This window comes from Barbatula barbatula (assembly GCF_947034865.1).
Source record: "Barbatula barbatula genome assembly, chromosome: 1".
Taxonomy (NCBI): domain Eukaryota; kingdom Metazoa; phylum Chordata; class Actinopteri; order Cypriniformes; family Nemacheilidae; genus Barbatula; species Barbatula barbatula.
In genome coordinates this window covers 33221889-33243013 of record NC_136766.1, presented here as the reverse complement: position 1 = coordinate 33243013, position 21125 = coordinate 33221889, and the positions used below count along the sequence as shown (strand labels likewise).

At 38.9% G+C, this 21125-nt stretch overlaps 2 protein-coding genes across 2 annotated transcripts; one reads left to right on the top strand and one right to left on the bottom strand.

Moving 5' to 3' along the window:
* Window positions 1–1012: 1012 nt before the first annotated feature.
* On the bottom strand, window positions 1013–8736 carry mrps11 (mitochondrial ribosomal protein S11). The gene is made up of 6 exons (XM_079459091.1): window positions 8324–8736; window positions 7624–7737; window positions 6449–6547; window positions 6106–6235; window positions 3765–3830; window positions 1013–1349 (listed from the first exon to the last, which is right to left on the bottom strand). The coding sequence occupies exons 1-6, from the start codon at window positions 8401–8403 to the stop codon at window positions 1242–1244; spliced, it is 597 nt and encodes a 198-aa protein (XP_079315217.1). The 5' UTR covers window positions 8404–8736; the 3' UTR covers window positions 1013–1241.
* mrpl46 (mitochondrial ribosomal protein L46) lies at window positions 8459–11146 on the top strand. The gene is made up of 4 exons (XM_079459075.1): window positions 8459–8990; window positions 9702–9903; window positions 9997–10164; window positions 10335–11146. The coding sequence occupies exons 1-4, from the start codon at window positions 8748–8750 to the stop codon at window positions 10580–10582; spliced, it is 861 nt and encodes a 286-aa protein (XP_079315201.1). The 5' UTR covers window positions 8459–8747; the 3' UTR covers window positions 10583–11146.
* The last annotated feature ends 9979 nt before the right edge of the window (window positions 11147–21125 follow it).

The following is a 21125-nucleotide window of genomic DNA, read 5'->3' as shown; positions in this document are numbered from 1 at the left end:
GCATAGACATTTGGCGGCCCCACGGTTGCATATAAGCCACACAACAAAAAAACACGCACAGGATTTCAATCTATAGCCAAGCTGAAAAGGGGTATAATACCTTCAAGGCCAGGAATACTTTCTGATGCACGACTCACACGCATATAGTGAGCAAACCTTTTTACTCTTCATTCAATCAACTGTGTTGGCTCTAGTTTCTAATCACTGCCCACAAAAGCTCAGCAGGGAAACTATGGTTTCATGTCAGAGCCTCTATCGCATACACAGGCTATCTGAAATGCTTGGCCATCTGGGTTAAACGCTGGTAGGAGTCACGCTTTGCCGCTGATGAGACGTGTTTTCTGGTGTGAAAGGAGAGCAGGGAAAGGACAGATGATGAAGGATCATATGTGAGGGTTTTTTTGCGAGAAATGTACGGTTATTTGAATGTAACTGTAACTGTAGGAATAAAAAGCAATAGTGCAGGAAGCACTAATTATTTTACCTTTGGGTTAATAACTGAAATGCAAGCAATTTTTGATAAACCGTCTTTTTCATTTCCAGTCCTCAAGCTATAGCGTGCACTAAAGCTGGGCTAATATGAAAGCAGATGTGCGTTGCAGGCCTGACCTTGGTTGCTATGGGTACTAGGGACAGACTTATATTCAACCGCCTGCCTGAGTTCCTGCTAATTGCCGTTGTCATGGCAACGAAGCACCTGATGTAATGGTAGGAAAGGGCAATAATCTTACAAGGGTCCATTTATTTATAGGGAGCTATTCCACCCTGAAACTGACTCGGATTAAGTGCTTGCACATTAAACAATAATGTTTATTTTTAAAAGAAAATACATATATGTATATAACATAACATACCTTTCAGAGCACACGTTGAGGAATAATTTTGCTGCAATTTCCCGAAACAATCGCACAGCTTGTCACATTTTTCCCCAATGCCTGATTCATTAGAAAGTACTTAAAATGTATGCAGTCAGAGCTGAAATGCAGCTCAATAAGACAGCAAACAAGATACGGCGAGTCTTTAATTCGCTTTAATAATTATCAAAAATGTTAATCACATTTACAGTATATGTCATTAAAGATGTTATTGCAACTGCAAAAAAAAAAAAAGACACAGATCGCTATTAAAATCTGAACTGGGATGACCTGCATAATTCAGTCTCTCTATTCAGACTGGATCACCGATGAAGATGTGCAGAAAACGACAGTCAAGACATCTGGGTATACAGGGCTTGTTCCTCCTCAAATCCTTCGCGCTTTGCGAGGGCGACAGCCATTGTGTGGCACCGGGGTGTTGTCGGTGATGGAAACAACCTCCAGTCCTCCCATGGTTAACCCTTTAATGGCCGACTATACACAGAGGGAGCAAAATCAATGTAGGCCAAGTCAGCAACAAGATAGATACGATGGCAAAATGAGCATCTACAACTGCTAAACCTGTTCCATTTCTAAATGAGGGATTAGTTTAAAATGTTACATTTCTTTTAATAATAAGATTTTACTGGACAACTCTATGTTCTAAGACGGTTCCCTAACATTCCCATAAAAAAATCTAAATGTTTTTTCAATGTTCCACTAACAATGTAAAATAATATTTTATAACATTTTTAGAATGTTTAGTGAAGTCGATAAAACGCTCTTTTAACGTGACTTCAAAAATGCTTTTTGATAATTTTATAGAACTTTTAAAGAACAGAGAACAATCCCTGTTAGTAAGTTAACAGATGCTACGCTATGTTGCGAATATAAGCAAATGATATGCCTATAGTTACAATATAACCTGGCAACAGGTGCCTTATTACTCGTAAATCAGCCAGACATTATAAAAGACAAAGAATGCAAATTAATATCTGCCTGCAAAATAACAATTGAATTGTTGGCCCCTATGGGTGTTACGCAGTGTTATATATGCAGTAGTCAGATAAACACACTCCTTTACAGCAGTTGGCACCACAGTTCTTGCATTGATACATAAATGGAAACCACTATTCACTTAAATGCATCTTTAGTTTAAGATGCTTCTGAGGTGACTCAATAAACCCCGGTAGGTAAAAGAGTCATGCAAATCTTAAAGCCCCCCTGTTGCCTTCAGCTCTGGAGGGGTTCATTAGACCCTCACCCAGTCTAAATGTCCTTCCCTGGTTTAGCGTAAGAGCATGTGGACCACAGCTGAGCGAACCCATCGGTCAGTTTTGAGCATTGAAAAAACACTTTCAAACCTGTGCTTTCCCACTTGGGTGATATACACAGATTGATAAATACCGTGTTAAGCTACTGACAGGATAATGGAAATAACCAAACAAGTAAATAAACAATAATTCTTTCATCAGAGATGTATTATTTCTGTAGAAATATCATGATGTGTACAAAATCAACAAATATATATAAATATCAATATTTGTTGTGTGAAAATAAGAATTATTTTATAGTTTTCATAGTTTTGTTACTGAAAATCGTCAGCTAGGTTTTATTAAAATCAGCTTCTGGGATATAACCAGCTTATACCCTGGTGCATGGTTTGTTTGAATACTCGATTGTCAATGGCTGGAAGCTCCAGTCAGTTTGATCACATTTGAAATGAACAAAATACTGTCATTTGATCTAAAATGACACTTTAAACATCAATAACAGCTTTAACTTGGAAAATGACCATGGTATAAGCGGGATAATCCACAGCTAGCCGTGCGTTAAAAGATTTTAATGAACTTCGCCGCGGCAACCGGCCTGAGCTTCGCGTTTGTTTGGTTCTGGGCCTACATGTTGTGCATTAAAACCCTTTGCGTGGCTTAATGTGGATTGTCCCTTACATATCATAAAACATGAGCTGCATCCCAATTCGCATACTATCCATCCTAATTTGTATTCGAAAATAAAATTGGCATGTCCCAAATCACAGTATGCTGAAATGAGTATTCTCTAAGAACCCGGATGGTCTAATGTTTCCAGTTAAAATCCATGGACACTTAACAGGTGACAATTACCAAGATCTCACCGTGAGTGGGCGGAGTTTAGTAATGCCACACTGCATTATTAAAATTAAATAAAAGATGATTCTTTAAATATATAATTGTAAGTATACAGTAAACATTACATACGAAATAATGAATGAATACATACTTAAATGCAAAGGAGAGCTGTATTTTGATGTTTGTGACAGTTAAGGATCACAGTGATGTCTAGGCAATAACGGCCACAACTGTTTCGCGTTATTAAGTCCCAGTGCGCGCATACAGTTTTGATATGTCCTAAAATGTATATACAGTTCATACTTTAAGGGCAAAGTAGGCAAATTGGGGCGCAGCAATGAGGTCTTTTGAGATAGTAATCAAATCACCTAGCAATAGCCCATAATACCCTAGCAACTGCATAACAATACACTAAAGTCCACTTAGTAACACCTTAGCAATTGGATAGCAAGACCCTGGCAAATGTGTACTGCATGTGACAAATAAAATCTTGAATGTTCCACCTTAATATTATTACTTCATTTTCCTTTCTTCTATCCACTTTTACTGCTAGAGTTCATGAAATAGCGTAATGAAAGTATTTTATATTCATTCATTACACTATGTTATATTATAAAGTAATAACTGCATTTCAAGACATCCCATTTGCATTCCAAACACATACGAATGAAAGTCATATTACAATCAAATAAAATATTTATAAATGGCAACAAATAAACTGCACCTTAATTCAGGAAGAAGCGATACTGCCCCCTTCTTTCAGATAACTCAGCTGTTAATGAAACCAAAAGCTACTCACCAAGCGCCCTGGACCGAGTCCTTTCACCAGCACGCGGACGTACGTGACCCCCTTCGCCTTCGCCTTCTGCCCAAGACAAACACGCATAAATTCAGAACATTTAGCATAATGAGAAACTAATAAATCGCAGAGGAAAACAAAATTGCCAGGGCTTTGAGTCTGAGGTCTGTCCGAAACCACTCATTTATATCATAACGCTTGTGTCCATACAGCAAATGAATGGTTATCAGCGAGAAGTCATATACTGATTAAACAGACTGCTGTGAGTCAGACTTCTCATTAGATTCTTCAGGGTGGAAACTGATGAAATTACAAAAAACTGCATGAAAATAGCCCAGGGGGGTGTACAAACATGAAACGGAAGTTCTGGATGTTATTTCAATCCATGGCTGGTCTAATTGTCAGTATTGAAACAGTTGATCGCATACTGCTGACCCAGATAATCTTCAACACAGAACGAGAAAAAAACCTTAGGACATACACATTAGCACTATAAAGGTGCGACCATTAACATATATGTATTTGCAAACAGTTTTTTTCTTTATCTAAGCTTTTGGGTTTGACGTGATCAAATAGAAATCATTTAAAATGAAGATGAAACTTATTTTCATACTTTCTGTCTGTTAAATGCAACAACTCTATAGTAAATCTGTTGAAAGAAACCTGTGGACATTTTGCTTAGACCCCTGTGTGTCGTTGAGGGTGTCCAACTTCTTATAGATGGTTTCATCGGATGCACACGCCTGGACAGAAGATAACTTCTGATCGGTGTTTGTTTATCGGCCTGATTCATATCAAATTCAACTTAATTTATTTTGTATAAATAATAACTTTTTTATTGTATAATAATTGTATTAAATAAACGATTTGTTAGATTTTCTTGTATGTTAGTTTTTACAAAGTAAACAATTTAATTGTTAAATGGGTCCTATAGTTTGGTTGCATTTAAAGTATTGACCTTGGTATCGCAGTCTAAATTAAAAATATTGGAGGGGCAAGTTTAGCCAAGTAAGGGTTCACGGTTTCTTTGGCTTGTTATGAAAAATAACTCACAGGCACTCTATTGTTTGCGGATTTGTACCGAAAGTTATGTTCTGTCCACAAATTCATGTATGCACAGTGACGTTTGTTGTTGCTTTGAAATGGTCTAAATGCAATAAAAATGGCATTTAGCTCTGAGGGTGATTAACATTATCTGTTTGCTGGTGCCACTTGATTTGATACTTCATTATGAATACCAATTAAATTCATAGATGTGAAGTCATTTAAAACGCATATATCTCTTTGCTCTCATTATGTTCTTGACTGGCCATATTGCTAACATTAAAATGCATCTGTTTGGATTGGCATCATGTCTTAAAGGAATTGTTCACTTTCAAAATAAATTTTCATGATAATTTACATACCCCGTTGTCATCCAATATGTTTATGTATTTTTCTTTAATCGAAAGGAAATTAAGGTTTTTGATGAAAACATTCTAGGATTATTCTCCATATAGTTGATTCTCCAAATGGTTGAAGGTCAAAATTACAGTTTCAGTGCAGCTTCAAAGGGCTTTAAACGATACCAGACAATGAATAAGGGTTTTATCTAGCGCAACGTTCTGTAATTTTCAAAAGAAAATGTATATGCTTTATATAAACAAATGCTTGCCTTGCTTTGTTCTGCAAAGCACGCTCAGAACTTCACGTAATATGTAATTACATTGAAAAGGTCTGTGTTTATAAAGCATATACATTTTATTTAGAAAATGACCGATCCTTTCGCAGGATAAGCCCCTTATTCGTCGTCTGGTTTCGTTTAACGCTTTTTGAAGCAGCACTGAAACTGTAATTTTGACCTTCAACCATTTGGAGTCCATTGAAGTTCACTATATGGAGTGTAATCCTGGAATGTTTTCATCAATTTTATTTTAGACTAAAATAAAAAAATACATAAACATCTTGGATGATAACAGGGGTGAGTAAATTATCATGAAAATGTATGTTGAAAGTGAACAATTCCTTTAAAATGTTAAAATAACGCAGAAAAAATAAATCCAACAGACCACAAGCAGACCTCACAATCAGGGTCTAATGAATAACTAGAAAGAAATGCGCTGCCATCCAGTGGACGACATCCAAATGAAAGACTTGATCTTGTGAACAACAGAATACATGACAGCACTGAATTGAATGAATTGCTCCGAAACAAATGTGTAGTGTATTGCAATCTATTTTAATACACAAAGTCTATTTCTAATAAGACAGAAGATCTTTCTCAATCTTTAATTTCACATGCAGCTCAATAAACTAACTCCAAGAGTGCTGTGTGATAAATATTTATTTATGTGCGTCTTACCGCGGCAGCAGAAATCCCAGCAGTCTGTGCTGCAACAGGGGTGGATTTCTTCACATTCTTGAAGCCTTCTGAGCCGCATGAGGTTCGGATCATGTACTGGCCTGCGCTGTCTGTCACCTGAATGTGTGTGCTGGTTGTAAATGAAATTCAGAAGACAGTGAGCGACATGTGTTATTTTGCAAACACAATCTCACACTAGTGGACTGTCACATTCGGTTTGAATCTTTATTTATTTAGTTTGGATTCCCCTTATGCCTCTATAACCAGCAGAAACATGCATCTGACTTAAAAGAAAGGTAACAATTAGATGTCTGTTTAATTTGAACTGCGTCAGGCAACTTACTTGTTGTATGTGGCTTTTATGTGTGCGATCGGTAATTCTTCATATTTTATGCTGTCCCATGTCAGGGAGCTCTCCTGACCAGGGAATGGAGGAAAGAGACTAAACAAAAAAAACAACACACAAAAGAAATATAAAACACACAAAATAAATTATATCTATAATTATAAATCTGCAAAAATTATATTCTCATACATCTATTTTAGGTTCACAATAATAAATATGATAGTATCACCCTATTTTGAAAATAAAAAAGGAACTAAAATACTAATTAATGTGAAAAACATTAGCGACTTTCAATAACATTTTTGTTGTGCACAAAACTTGTTGAAGAATCAACAACATTCAAGGTTACGTAGAATTTTTTGTACGACATTAAAAAAAAACTGAAAAGGTCTAACATTGACAAAAGGTAACGTTAAAATTAGGTCTCACATGTTGGTAGCTTAACCAACAGGACTAAACAGACATCATATCATAAAAATATCTGCATAGATCTACAACACATATCATATTTGTTTGGGTCACAATATCAATATCTACCCCACACCAAGGTTACCAGAGCGGGCAGGACGCAGTCCATGCACAGACCTGACAAATGCGGTGATGATAGAGCTAAACAAAGGACGTGGCGATTCTACAAAATAATTAATGATAATCTTAAATCTAATTATTTGTTATTTTGCCTTGTTGTGCGCTCACTGTCGAGCTTGTGCAGAGGCTGCAGCTTTTGCCAGAGGAGAACTGGAATCCCCTGGTTAGGCCTGGTTTCCCTCTGAGGTTTTCTTTCTCCTCCAATAGAGTTTTGGGTTCCTCGCCACCGTTTGAATACTGTTTTGCACTGTTTGCCTGGCCGGGGCGCTGCTAGAATTTTATAGTTTTATTCAATTAACAGTGCATATAGGAATTTATAGTCTGTCTGATATTTGAACTGTGTTTTGACTTGCATAACCTTATATGTTTTGCTTATAGTCTATGTTTTCTTGTACAGCTGCTTTGCAACAATGAAGATTGTCAAAAGCGCCATATAAATAAAGCGGACTTGACATCAGAGAACTATTCACATTTTCACTTAAAATAAATAATTTAATTGCTTAACTGGAGAAAGTTTGGAAACCAGTGGGTTAAAAGGTGTGTATGTGCACCAATGACCATCTGTGTTTGAAATCAAGACATACTCCTTTGATCTTTTGATGGGTGCTGACAGGCTCTTGGTTTCCGCGGGTTTGACATCAGCTTCTTGTAATCGGACGGCACTGCACGACAGCAGACGGACCACCACATTTCCTCCACTGCAAGAAACAAGAAGAAATGAGACCCCCTCTATACAAAAACATGATGTGATCTTGTGGTATCATCGGTGTGGTGGAGAATTAAACTACCAAGAGACAATTCCTAAACTGACGGTCATATTCCTAGAATATGAAAATATCATAAAACTATATGTATTTTAACGTTGGCAGCACTAAAACACTTAAGAGCATAATATCTAAAATCATGCAAAGGACATTTATGGAATCAGATGTTAATATATTACAATATTACATATCTTGTAGTGATACGGTGTCATTAAACCCCACTGTGAGATGTGGAAAATATATGTATTAAAATATATGAAGAGTGAACTATTTCACAGTTTGATATTGAAAATGTGTTTTTATTAAACTCACGTGCATGTAAAACTGTCCATCGAATATAAGGTAACGTTACTCTGTCATTACCACATTCATGACCCCCCGATATTTCTTTAATGTGGTTTTACCGCGGTACAATAATCACGACAAAATAGCGTGAAAGACAACACTCATATCACAGTAATGCAAAAACGACGATGTTAAGTTCACTGGAACTGCTATTACAACCACATAAACAACTTACATCAGTCCTCCCGTTGAATTCAGGGGCTCAAAAAGCGTCTGAAACGACCCTTTAAAGAGACCGTATAACCCACGATACATTGCGCGTGTTTATTTCACGCACTTTATCAAAATATACACACTAGCATGACTTTACGCTGCTCTGCGGACATTGAGGGTCATGTGTTAACGGAATACTACACGGCCCTTTCTCCGAGGGGAGCATCGCTTCTGTGACATTCCGTCAACGCAGAAAATCTGACAGAAAATCTGATGTTGAATGTTTAGTTATGTGTTTACAAATGAATTTGCTATTATTGTGTATAATATTTATTTCGTTTGTCGGTTAATATAGTGAAAACAACGCCTTCTATTTCCTACTTCCAAATAGTAGCGTCCATTTCTCCAGACCAGCAAAGCATTGTGGGAGCGCACGTGCGGTCAACATGGCGGCGCCCTTTAGGAGCGTTTATCGGCCACTGTGGAGAATAATAACAGGATCGGGAAGGTTAACAGTAGGAATGAGAACATTTTCTTTTACGGAGAATCACTTTAGCGCGAAAAATCACAAAACTGCGAGTGTTGGGTCTCCGTGGACGCTACATGGTGCAGTTTGCCTGCAGAGGCTGCCGGTGATCTCTCAAGACAGAAACCCCATAGAAGAGGAGTTCAGTGGGTTGATGCAGCAGGTAAATATACCAGCCTGACTGTTTTACTTTGCTTCAGTGAGCATTTATAAGAATGATCTCTCCGAGAAGATTTTTGTTTGTAGGCTCTTGACAGTTTTGTATTAAACGTTACCAGTCAGACACGACGCGGCTGATTCAACATATGACCTTTTATGACAACATGCCCCTATTGAAGTTTAGGTTGTAAGAATGGAGCCTGTCATTGAGTAGATTGTAGGTTCAGTGGGAAAGCAAACGGCAATAAATAAAATTAAGAAATGTAAATCTTTATTTCTGCAATATTTAATAATAATAATTGTTGTATAAACATTTGATTTATGGAGAGTGTTATTCGGAAGGACAATTCACAAACAATTTAAGACGGTTTAAAACATGCAAAACCACCTACAGATAAATACATAGATTTATGCCCGGTTTCTCAGATAAGGCTTAAGTCTAGTCCCAGACGAAATTTATAATTAGAGCTATTTTAGCTGAGAATAAATTGCCCTGACATATCTTGAAATATGTCATCGCCATTATTTTGTCTAAAGATGCACAGCGACGATGAGGCATTTTATTAAAAGCGACATAAATATCCTAATTTAACTAAGGCAATGTTCTGGCTTAAGCTAAGCTTTTTCTGTGAGACCGGGCCTTCGTCCTGCTCACTCATATGCAGTCATGGGACACATGTCAACTTAAGCTGTTGTCTCATCTTTGTTATTTCAGATGGAGTTAGAGAGAAGTCTGCTTTCAGACCATGAGTTGAGGCTCCTGGAGGACGCTGCGCGTATCAGTCGGAAACAGGAGGAAGACTATGATTCAGATGAAGAGGAGGATTATGGAGACAATGAAATCGTTACTGCACAAGATCTGGAGGATGCATGGGAACAGAAACTCAAACAGTTTCATCCTGCTCAGAGGTCTAATGGTGAGATGTCAATACAAGTGCTTATTTCTTCATATGGACATTTAGAATAGTAGATTGTCAGATATCAACTGAATTCGACAAATCTGTACACAGGGGACAAGCTGGACGTGAGTTCATCAGAGCGTTGTTTAGCAGACAGTCTGGTCTTACTGATCAAACAAGATGTTGGCAGTCAAAAGGTATGGCTCCTGCCTCAGATACAATGGAAGGCTGAGGAGACTCTTCGACAAACAGCTGAACGGGCCCTTGCAAATCTACCAGGTGATACTTTTTTGCAACAACATGAACATTTTAGCCAATAGTGATAACAAATAATTCTTTACAATTGGATGTCAATAACTGATATTTAATATTTATAGCCACCGATATGGAGGTGATATATTGTGCCTTAATTGCATTTTTGGTTAGCAGTTGTTCTTTGTGCTGTGTAGGTTCAGATCTGAAGGCTACTTTCCTTGGCAATGCACCTTGTGGATTTTACAAATACAAATACCCAAAAGACATTCAGAAAGAAGGCAGCGTTGGAGCCAAAGTGTTTTTCTTCAAAGCTGTGACGTGTAGCCCCAAGCACTTACCCCTGGAGAAGAATTCATTTGCCTGGGTTAAAAAGGATGAACTTAAGGACTTTCTGATGCCAGAGTACCTGAAACAAGTTAATCGCTTCATTATGAGTCTGTAATAATGTTCAAAATGGATTTGAATAAATGTTGGAATGTGGACCACAGGTTCCGTCAGAGAACACATATTATGTTATGAGTGTTTTTTCATCATCAGTGCTTGCTTTGGTAATTGCATGCACGTATTTACACGTTTCTTGATGTTATAAATGAAAGCAAATTACCCTGGCTGTTTAAGTAACATTAAAAGTGCCACTGTTTAACTTGAATATGAAAGTGAGTGTGATTTTTTATATTCATTTTATAATTTTCCCCCAAAATGTATATTAAATAATTTGTTCACCCTCATTTCATTAAAAACCTGAACACAAAAGAAGATATTTTGAGAAATGTCTCGGTGGATTTGTGTCAATACAAAGGAAGTCATTTGGGTTCATTGTCGTTTGGTTGCCCACATTCTTTAAAATATATTTTGTGTTCTGCAGAATAAGGATCAAAGTCAAACATGTATGAAATTACCCACGTGTAAATAAATTATGAATAAATTTAGATTTTTGGTGAAATACCCCTTTAAATCTTTTATTTCTGCATGAATAAAAGCTATGGCTTCTTCAAAATATTACACCAAATAATCTCGACTATTCTAACAGTAAAAAAATGGTGCAATTTCAGAATATTGCCACTTGAGGGCAGTAGTTGGACAAAGAATGAAGTAGACCATTTTGTACATAAGACCACCTTCACCCCCTTACATTTTTTTATATATGATTGTACATAATATTTCTGTCTTGTCTACTGTAAATGCCTTGTACTGTGGTTTCTCTTGTGTACTCATTTCTCCCTCTCTCGCTCAGCTGTCAAACAGTCATCGACTTTTGTGCTGTGTTAGTGGAAATGGGGATTAGTAATACTATGAATTATTTAGGCACCTTGATTATGTAGCTCTGTAAAATTGACTGGACTCGGAGTCACTTTTGTCAGTATTTTGGGATTTGGAGAAATTACTTTATGGTTTAATTCCTCATAAATAGTGCAGCTGTAGGAGCTGCAGTTATACGATGGGTGACTTCTTTCAAGCGCGAATAAACCTAAATAGGCCTTTGTCAGTTTTTGAAGGATATAGCCTATGCAGAATGTACAATAAATAGACTTCAAAAAGCACAATACAGTTAAAAAATTTAAAAGAAAGCGTATTAAGGGACAGTTGTTGACTTATTAATTGTACTTTTTATCCCAAAAAATCATAATGTTAACATAGATAATACTGTGTGAAACAAATCTGTGTTCTATTTTAATTTGTTCCACGTATACATAATGTGCACTTAAGCATAACAACAGTACTAAAAAGAACATTAAGCATGTTTGCTGTAGAGATGTTTCGACCCAAATCCCAATTCAAATTAAATTGTCCACATTTAGCTCATAAACACGCTATAGCTCAACAGCTTAATTTATAATTGGGGGTTAAAACGGGTGCTCAGAGGTCTTAAGAGCCCTTCAAATGGAGCCCGGAAAGCAATAAATGGGGTGTAAATATGAACCTTTCCTCCCTTTAAAGAGCACAAGAGCTGAGCTCAGCGGTTTAAGAACAGGTGAGGTTATTGAGAGGATGAAGCACAATTAGCTGATCAGCATCTTTTCCCCTTTCAGACCTTCTTCATGGTGCTTTGTCATGTCTAAAAGGATTACACAGCCGCTGACAATATTACCATTGATATTTCCACCGATTTTCTGGAAACACTCTCTTGTCGACAGACGGACCCAAGCGTCCCATTCCAAATTACGTTTTAAACAGATGAGCAACCGCCCCCCTAAAACGAAGCCCAGAATCAATTCACTGGCGAAAATGCAGAATTCACAAAGCTAAATATTCAACCTCAGTTTACCTTACACTATCTCTTAACTAGCTTTCTTTTCAAATCCACTAAATCCGTTTTAATTAACACATCAAAATAGCTATTGGCATATGGGAGCAAACAAATTATAGTATGTTTAGTCCTTGGGGCACGGTTCAGAGGATTTTACATGTTTCTTCGCTTCAAAGGAAGTGTTTTACTTGTATACTGAGCGAGCTTCATAGTCAAATAAATATCTGCTAGTCAAAGCTGTGGTTTATTGATCGGGAACAAACATAACATTTGCTTGTGGTACAAAGTAGATGCTTTTTTATCTAAAGTGACTCACTAAATGCAACAAAAGACCAACGGAAGGAAACAGGCTCGAATGCTTAGAAGAAACTCTGATGGGGGACCAAATGCATTATAAAAGCATTACTAGGAATACACTATATAGTTTTAACTGCCATTATAAACACATTCGGCAGTCATACAATAAAGATTTGACATCTTCTGCTTTAGCTTATTGGTTGAAAATATCAAGTTTAGATGTTTAAGCCACAGATAAATATTTTTGCATAAATAAATATACTTGCAGCAGATGGTTTGGCCCCTCGCAGAGCCCTGATCTCAACATCATTGAGTCAGTCTGGGATTCCATAAAACTGAACAAACTTTGGCAAGTCTTTAGATGACAGAACAACCTTCTGTCTACTACCTTAAGAAACTGCAGGTCTCAATGTTATTTCAAGTCAACTTTATTTATATAGCGTGTTTTACAATTTTCATTGTTACAAATCAGCTGTACATGAAACATATTGACTATTAGCAAAACTTGAAAGTCAAACAAAGGAAAGGGAACACACATAGAATACAATTCCATAAGCACAGAGCAGTAATGCCAAGAACTGTTTGAATGGCAAAGTGAGGCCACTCCGAGCATCTAAGAATTTCGCACAATATGACCATTGATATGTAATTTAGTGACTGTTGTCCTTAAAGAGACAGTTCACCCAAAAATGTCATCATTTACTCCCCCTGAAGTTGGTCCAAATCTGTATAAATGTCTTTGTTCTGTTGGACACAAAGGAAGATATTTGAAGGAATGTTAGCAATTTTCAGTTCAGGGACATCATTCACTACCACATAGGAATAACGATAACGGTAAAGGTGCACCAGAACTCATGCTTTCCTAAATTCTTCAAAATAGGGCATTTTGTGTTCAACATATCAAAAAAGAAATACAATCATTGTTTAAACTATGGTAGTGAATGATCCTGGTTTTCCAGCAACTATTCCAAACCCCTTGGCAAGATATTATTCCAAACACATAGTAACAGCCTGGCACCATGTTGTTCTCTGATCTTCTTTGTTAATTAAACAAATGTTTAGACCTATTCACTGCTTTAACGTAACCTAAATGTCAGCACCTCAGAGAACAATATGATGCCGGACATCCCCCACTGAAACTGCATAAATGTACCACTGAATATGGGTTCCTTGAGTGCAAAATGAGTCATTAGATGCACTTTACCAGTCATAGTCAATCATTTGTCGGTTTAGCCTGCCTGGACTTAGGCCTGCTCTCAAACACACGCTCCTTTGAAAACCCATTACATTTGTGAGAAAGCAGGATGGGTATGACCCCCTTGACAAAAAAAGCTGCTAGAAATGGCTCCATCCATCATAATTACACCTGTTGGACAGATCTGTGGCAGACAGGGGAGTGAACCCCCTTATCCCCTTCTCTGTCCTCTCACAAAATAATGGAAGACTAAAATGGGAAATATATACTAGGCATTAGAATGTTTGAAGATGTCGTTTACAGCATAAGAACTATTAAAGACCTCAGTATATGTTATCTGGATTTTAACAATCTATCTCCATCGCAGCCATCCTAGTATTTTCATCATCCTTGCTAGGCGCTTAAAGTAGTTCTTCACAGCAATGATTGGTTCCCAAACAACCTTTGACATCATTCTTACCTTTTTATGGGCTGAATAACTCTTGTCCTCAACAATGAAAAAAAAGTCAAAAAGTTTTATACAAGGGTTATTTAAGGAACCAAAGAACAAACTTTTAAGGAACCTTCATTTGAAATAGTGTTGTTTTGCCATCCTGACACCACACGCGGGCTTTATCCCCTCCAATCGAGCCTCTCACTAGACAATCTAAGCATAATGTGTTAAAAGCTCAAGCTATTTTCAGAAAGTGTTTCTTACAAATGTTTTCACACATCAAAGGCATCTGAAATAGCTGCAAAAGCATTGCGGAACTGCAGAAATTAACCTTGGTAGCTGTAGATCACTCACTACTAAACCTTATGTTTATATTGTTCTGGGAGATTTTTTGGCCGAACAAAAAATCCATCCCTGGTGCGCAATGTATATTTTCTTTTCAAAACAATGTTATGGGTAATTACATGTTTTATACAAATTTAAATATTTATGCTCAGTGTGAATCAGCGCAGGCAAAAAACATGTTGCCAGAAGTCGGCCAGCAAGTAATTACCGTTTGTTATGTTCAAGTGAAGCCATAGAAGCCAGTAGAAGACAATGCGGGTCATCAATGTGTTGTCACAGAACAAATTCACATAATATACAGTAAGTAAGCATATTTTTTTTGTTAAGTGTATATGTGAATATTGTATTTCACGTTTGACGCAGCAGGCAACAGTTGTTCTAGTAATTTAGTCCTAGTTCATTGCATGCACATTTTTGAGTGATTAAATTGACTTATATAATAAAAGATATGTTGATATAATGTAATTTACATATTAAATAAACATAAATAATAATATATTTTTTATTAAACCCAAGGAAAAGTTGGGAGGTATAGCTCCCCCTAGACCCGCTCTTTGACCCAACAGACTTTTACTTAAACTTGATGCAATATTTTTCTGTCTCAAAGAATTCTTTGGCTTTTTTTTGTGGCATCCTTTCATGTAGAAACTCCGGAAACAGTTGATTTGATGTAAAGTTCACTCAGCCACATCAATCACTTTGGCACAAAGAGTGTGCAGCCTCTTCGGAGCTGTAAATATAGTAGATATTGAAACATGCCAAAACATATTCATATTCAGTCTAAATGAAAATTGCTTCTTTATATAATTGTATTCTTTGTTTCAAATGATAAATGTTCAAAAGTGGTGATTCGGGTGATTGTATCATTTCTTCACTTGGATTATCCACAAGGAGTCCTTGAGAAATCCACTTTCAGAAGAAGGAGATGGTAATTGGATCTGTCCCCGAAGCAGTCATGATAAGGGTGGCTCTAGGTTTTAAAACCATGTGCACATAATCACTTATTGCTCTCATTGCTGCCTTTTTATATGGCTGGCTTTCTTTTGTGGGCTTGTTTTCCGCCTTTCCCCATATGGTTGAATCGATTGGGTGGCTGCTGTGGATCAATAGATTGTTGTAGATTTGAACGATTGCTTTTTAGGTCTCTTACCTCCCATTTCATAATGTAGCCGGAAAATGCTGGCTCTGGTTTCTACAGATGAATATGCATGACGAGTTTGAATGAGATCTTTGTTTTTCAAAGCATATACTGTGCATGTTTCAATTTGTCTTTGTGCAAAAAAGCCAACATTGCTGGCACTTTGAAAATATGTGCAGCATGTTATCATGGATATAAATCATGCATATAAACTATCCCGGGGCCAGGTACTTTAATTATATTTGCCAGCTCTGATCTCTGCAGACATATTCAGAATATAGTCATAACCTCTCTGGAAGACTGTCATTTGGAATCTCTGGACTGGCATTCCACCGTTTTGTCTCAGCGTTTTCCTCAGGCCTATGATCCAATTATCTGTCAGTCTCGATTTTGACATGTTTCCACACCTTCAAGATCTGCCAATCACTTGATTATTATTGCTCATGGCTTTTAAATACAATCCAGTTTTGTTCTTAACACTAACCTGAATTGTTAAAATTCAGCGTAAATCTAATTGTGCAGATTTATTTTTTACTTTTCCTCACAAAATGGATGGAAGAAACCATGGGCGAAGCTAGACCCTTTTTTAGGGGTGCTTCAGCACCCCTAAAAAGGAGCTCAGCACCCCTAAAACTTGGAGTAAGGAATGTTGTTATTCTAAAAAAAATCGTCTTTTAGAAGGTTAAATAATTTCCAAAACATACTCCGTAGTTTTTGGATTAAAATGTATGTGTTAAGGATGAAAATGAAACATCCCCGCTTAGCAAATGGTGTCATCCTCTTCTCTTCCTCTGTACCTGCACTGCTCAGCGCGACCGTCATCCAGCGCGAGACACACGCGGAGTGAGAACCCGTTATGTAGTGTTGTGAATCAACTAAGTTGCTCCAAAGCTGTCTCACACTTCTTTCCTTTTACATAGAGTTGTTCCGATTGCGAAACCATATCGGTGAGTACTGGAGTCAGTATCCTGAATCACCATGGTACACCTATAACAAGTGTTTATTTTCGGACTATTTTAGTCAAGCGGGTCGCCGCCGCTGTGGAGTAGCACCGGTAAATATGTTCTTCCGCAAGACGCATTCAGTTCTGTTTATTAACTGCTAGAGCGTGAAACAAAAACAACTAAACTGCGGACCTTTGTCTCTGTTGTTAAAGTTTATCGTTCATTTGATACTCATTTTAACAGTCTGGAGTCACGTAAACATGACGTCACGTGCGTCTTTGCTGGTCAGTCGTCATGGAAACGTGATCGCCCTGGCGTTTGGACCAGAGTGTCAGAAGAAGTGATTCTTTCTGAAGCGCAAGAGTTTCGTGTTCCCTTCACTGAAAGTCTTTTAGTGCCTTGTGTCGGCTCCATACATGGGTCAGGAGGCCCACAGGCCAAAGCAGACTCCAGCTCCTAGCTGTGATGTCTATTGAGAAGGAGTTGCTTGAAATAATTGAACCCCAAAGGGTCATTGACAGGTTTGCCAGCCTCAAAGTGCGGCGACATAGATTAACTCTCCCAAAGTAGAGCCAAAATGGGGATTCAGGGGAAGTACTTTTAAGATTTCCCTCTATATCTTTTTTTATATCTTTACTTTCTTAGTATTTTCAAGACCTCTGTAAATTATCTGGATATTTTGGACTTTACCTTCTTTTCTTAATTTTTTTGATTTATTGACTTATATTGGTTTATGAAAGTTCAGACTGGTGTGCGACCAGATATAGATGGCCATTTGTAAATAATTTACAGAAAGGTGAATTACATTTTGTTGTCCAAGTACCTGTTACATTGTTCAATGACAATAAAGATCTAATCTAACCAATCTGATGACTGTTGATACAGAAGGAGGAATATGGAGTTAAGGGTCAGGAAAAGCTGTGTGAAGAAGGTTTTGTGTTTGTTACAGGGGGCTGTCTGTGTGAACTCTCACAATTAAATTGGTGTCCTGAAAAGGTCTCAAACCTTGTTTGTATGTGTTAGCGACCACTCATTCAGTATTTTAGGTTTAGTTAGTTAAAACTGCTCCGTTCTATCGTTCTTACTTTAAAGGGATTGCCATGCAAGGAGTTCTGTTCTGCAAAAAAAGGTGTTAAAAAAAATCTGGATTTTGGAGTTAGTTGAATCAATGTTAAAATGATTAAGTTATTTTTCAATGGACACATTTTTTGTTTTTGTGTGAAAAGAGGGGGGTTGGGGGGTTGCAGTGGGGCTCATTGGGTGCTCAGCACCCCTAAAGCTCTGACTCTAAAATCGCTCCTGGAAGAAACACATTTAAATGAATGCAATCGAAAAAGGATCATGTTTTCAATGCTTTAAAAATATTTAATAATGGGATAATGTAGAATATCCATGGAATAGCCATGCACTGTCACAGAGAGATTTGGGAACAATTTATGAAGACATTACAGAAATCATGGCCAGCTAAAGCACCTTAACTTGATATGGAACCAACATAAGCCTAATGGTTAGAGCGTTGGGCTTGTGATCAGAAGGTTGCCGGTTCTAATCTAAGTGCCAGCAGGTCATGACTGAAGGGCCCTTGAGCAAGGCACCTTACCCCTGATTGCTCTGCAGTAATGAGCCACTGTATAAAGTTACTTGTAAGTCGCTTTGGATAAAAGCGTCTGCCAAATCAATAAATGTAAATGTACTATTTGCAATCAGTTTTATTTCTTTTTCTGGCCCCAACCCTACAGTATGACCAAATCTGGGCATGTTCCGCCCGTTCCTATGACTACAATCTACATACAGCAAGGCCACAGTTTTACAACAGTTAAAGACGAGAGAAAGAGGTGAGGAAGGGGAAATAGGTCATGATGACCATGACAGAAAGGTGATAGATAAGAGAAGGATTGTTTAATACAATAAGGTGACATCATGACTAAAACCTGATTGGTGAAAAATGATGTAAATTCCTTGCAAGATTTGAATAAATATTGGAGTCAGATGTGCGTTTGTCAAACGACCCTCTGGGTGTCTGACTACTTTGTTGGCTCGAGAAATTAAGTTTTTAATCTCTTTGACACCTTGACATTTTTTGAACTGCAAGATCAACTTTCCACTTAAAAAAACTGAAAAAGTTTTAGTTAAAGGATGGTTTAGACTTATTTGGAGATGACATATTCTCCTGTTTACAAAAGGGCCTTAAAAGGGGGTAAAACTCTAAGATCAACATCAAGGAACATGAACAAATGCATCCAGGAAAATGACTCCGGGAGAAGTGTTGTTCTCGGGGATTGCACTGATTGCTGGGTCTGCTAACATCACTTTCTGTGACGCATGCAGTGTGGAGATTCATATGAAACACATTGGGCACATACTAAGATTGGCATCCTGTCACACCTACTGAAACCTGAAACTTCTCCAGCGAGAAATTTAATCTTTGTGGCGTTGGATGGTTAAAACTTATTTGGGGATTACATTTTGTCCTGTTTAGAAAAGGGCCAAAGCCTCGATGTACTGAAGCTTCTCACAAGTTTCATACAAGCTGCAACAACCATTTGCAAAGACCACTGGTGTGGCGAAAACTGTTGAAATGGTCATTTAAAAACTGCGGCCCCGGCTGGACTCGGACCTGCAATCTTCTGATTCGAAGTCAGACACCTTTTCCATTAGGCCAGGAGGCCTACAAATGTGTAAAAATGTCCTCTGGTTTTGCACCAAAGGACTGTATTAAGTTTCTATAACTGCGGCAGGACGTCTCAGCTTTGTAGCATTCTCAACGCAGAAACTGAAAAAAATTTGTTAAAGGACGGTTAAGAAAAGGACCTAAGCCTGGATGTACTGAAGCTTCTCACGAGTTTCATACAAGCTGCAACAACCATTTGCAAAGACCACTGGTGTGGTGTAAACTGTTGAAATGGTCATTTAAAACTTCGAACCCACCAGGACTCGAACCTGAAATGTTCTGATCCGAAGTCAGACGCCTTATCGATTAGGCCACGATGCCTTCAAATGTGTAAAATTTCCCCTTTTCAAAATTTCCTACTTTGAAAAGGCCAATGAAATTGGCGAATGAAATTTGCATGCCGGGCTCCGCCCCCGGATATCCGGGTATAAAAGGGGAGCCGGTGTGCTCATTCATTCACCTTTTGTGCTGAGGAGCCTGAGAGCATCTCACGATCGCTGCAGCGGACGGCTAATGTTGTGGCATGAGGGACACAACGTCTCGTTCCCTCCATCAGGGAACAGAGGTTACATACGTAACCGAGACGTTCCTTTTCTGTCGGTCTCTCAACGTTGTGTCGAACCAACAGATAGGGTTCCTATTGAAAACGCCACAGCACTAAGCCGCATCACAATCTCTAGCGAAGCAACGTTGACCGGCCTGGGCGAGCCACACGTGAGCGCTATCGCGAAATTTGTAACCTTCCAGTGGGCAGGCAGGGGCTCCCAGAGCTTTTGGCAAAGATGAGTAGCCCCTGCCCTCGGCCACCATAGACGGAGGCCTTGTTCTCTAAACGAGAGCCGTCCGGTACCGTAGGGCTACTGGGTAAGCGTTGTTCCCTCAATGTGGACGTGCGCTACGGAGACCACTTCCCACCATAGGGGGGAATACAGTGGAGACACCAACATGGTCTCACCAAATAGGGGAGAACTCATGGGAGGTATGTGCGGAATGCCGCAAGGTGGATGTCCACCTGGGGGAGGTCATGGGTTGCCACGCGGGGAACCATCTCATGACGACATCTCAGACGGAACCACCCTAGTGGGGGGTTACTACGTGTGGGGCACTAGGTCCGGTTAGAGCTATATGTAATAACTCAGCTTGATACCCGGCCATAGGCGGCAGGGCTGCTCTGCCAAGCCCGCCGCCCTGAGTGCTTATTGATGGATGGACGGACTGCCTATTCTTAACCCTTGGGGAAAGAAGGGAGGCAGCCCATAGCGCACTGATCCACCTAAGAAGGGGAATGGCTCTATGCGCAGGCGTACGCCCTACGACCGTTGGTCTCACCTGTTGGTAAGACTCGAGCTGCCGGTTCCCCACGGAGGTTGCAAGCCTCTGCGAGGTATAGCGTAGCCCAACCCGCAACTCTACATATGTCTGCCAGAGAGGCGCACTGAGCCGATGCCCACGAGGAGACCACACCCCGAGCGGAGTGTACCGTCACTCAAATGGGCACGGGCTAGGATCGGCACGCCGAAGTGACGGCGTGTGCGATCCAGCGCGACAACTCTCCTCGGAGACAGCACTCCCGTTGCTGACCTCCATAACAGACAAGAGCTGCTCAGGGCCTTGAAGCCCTCCGTGTGGTTCGAGTAGAGGCGCAATGCGCTTACTGGACACCCCACGTAAAGGTTGGGTCTTTCTCCCGGTGTGGGAGCGCCTGCAAGTTCAC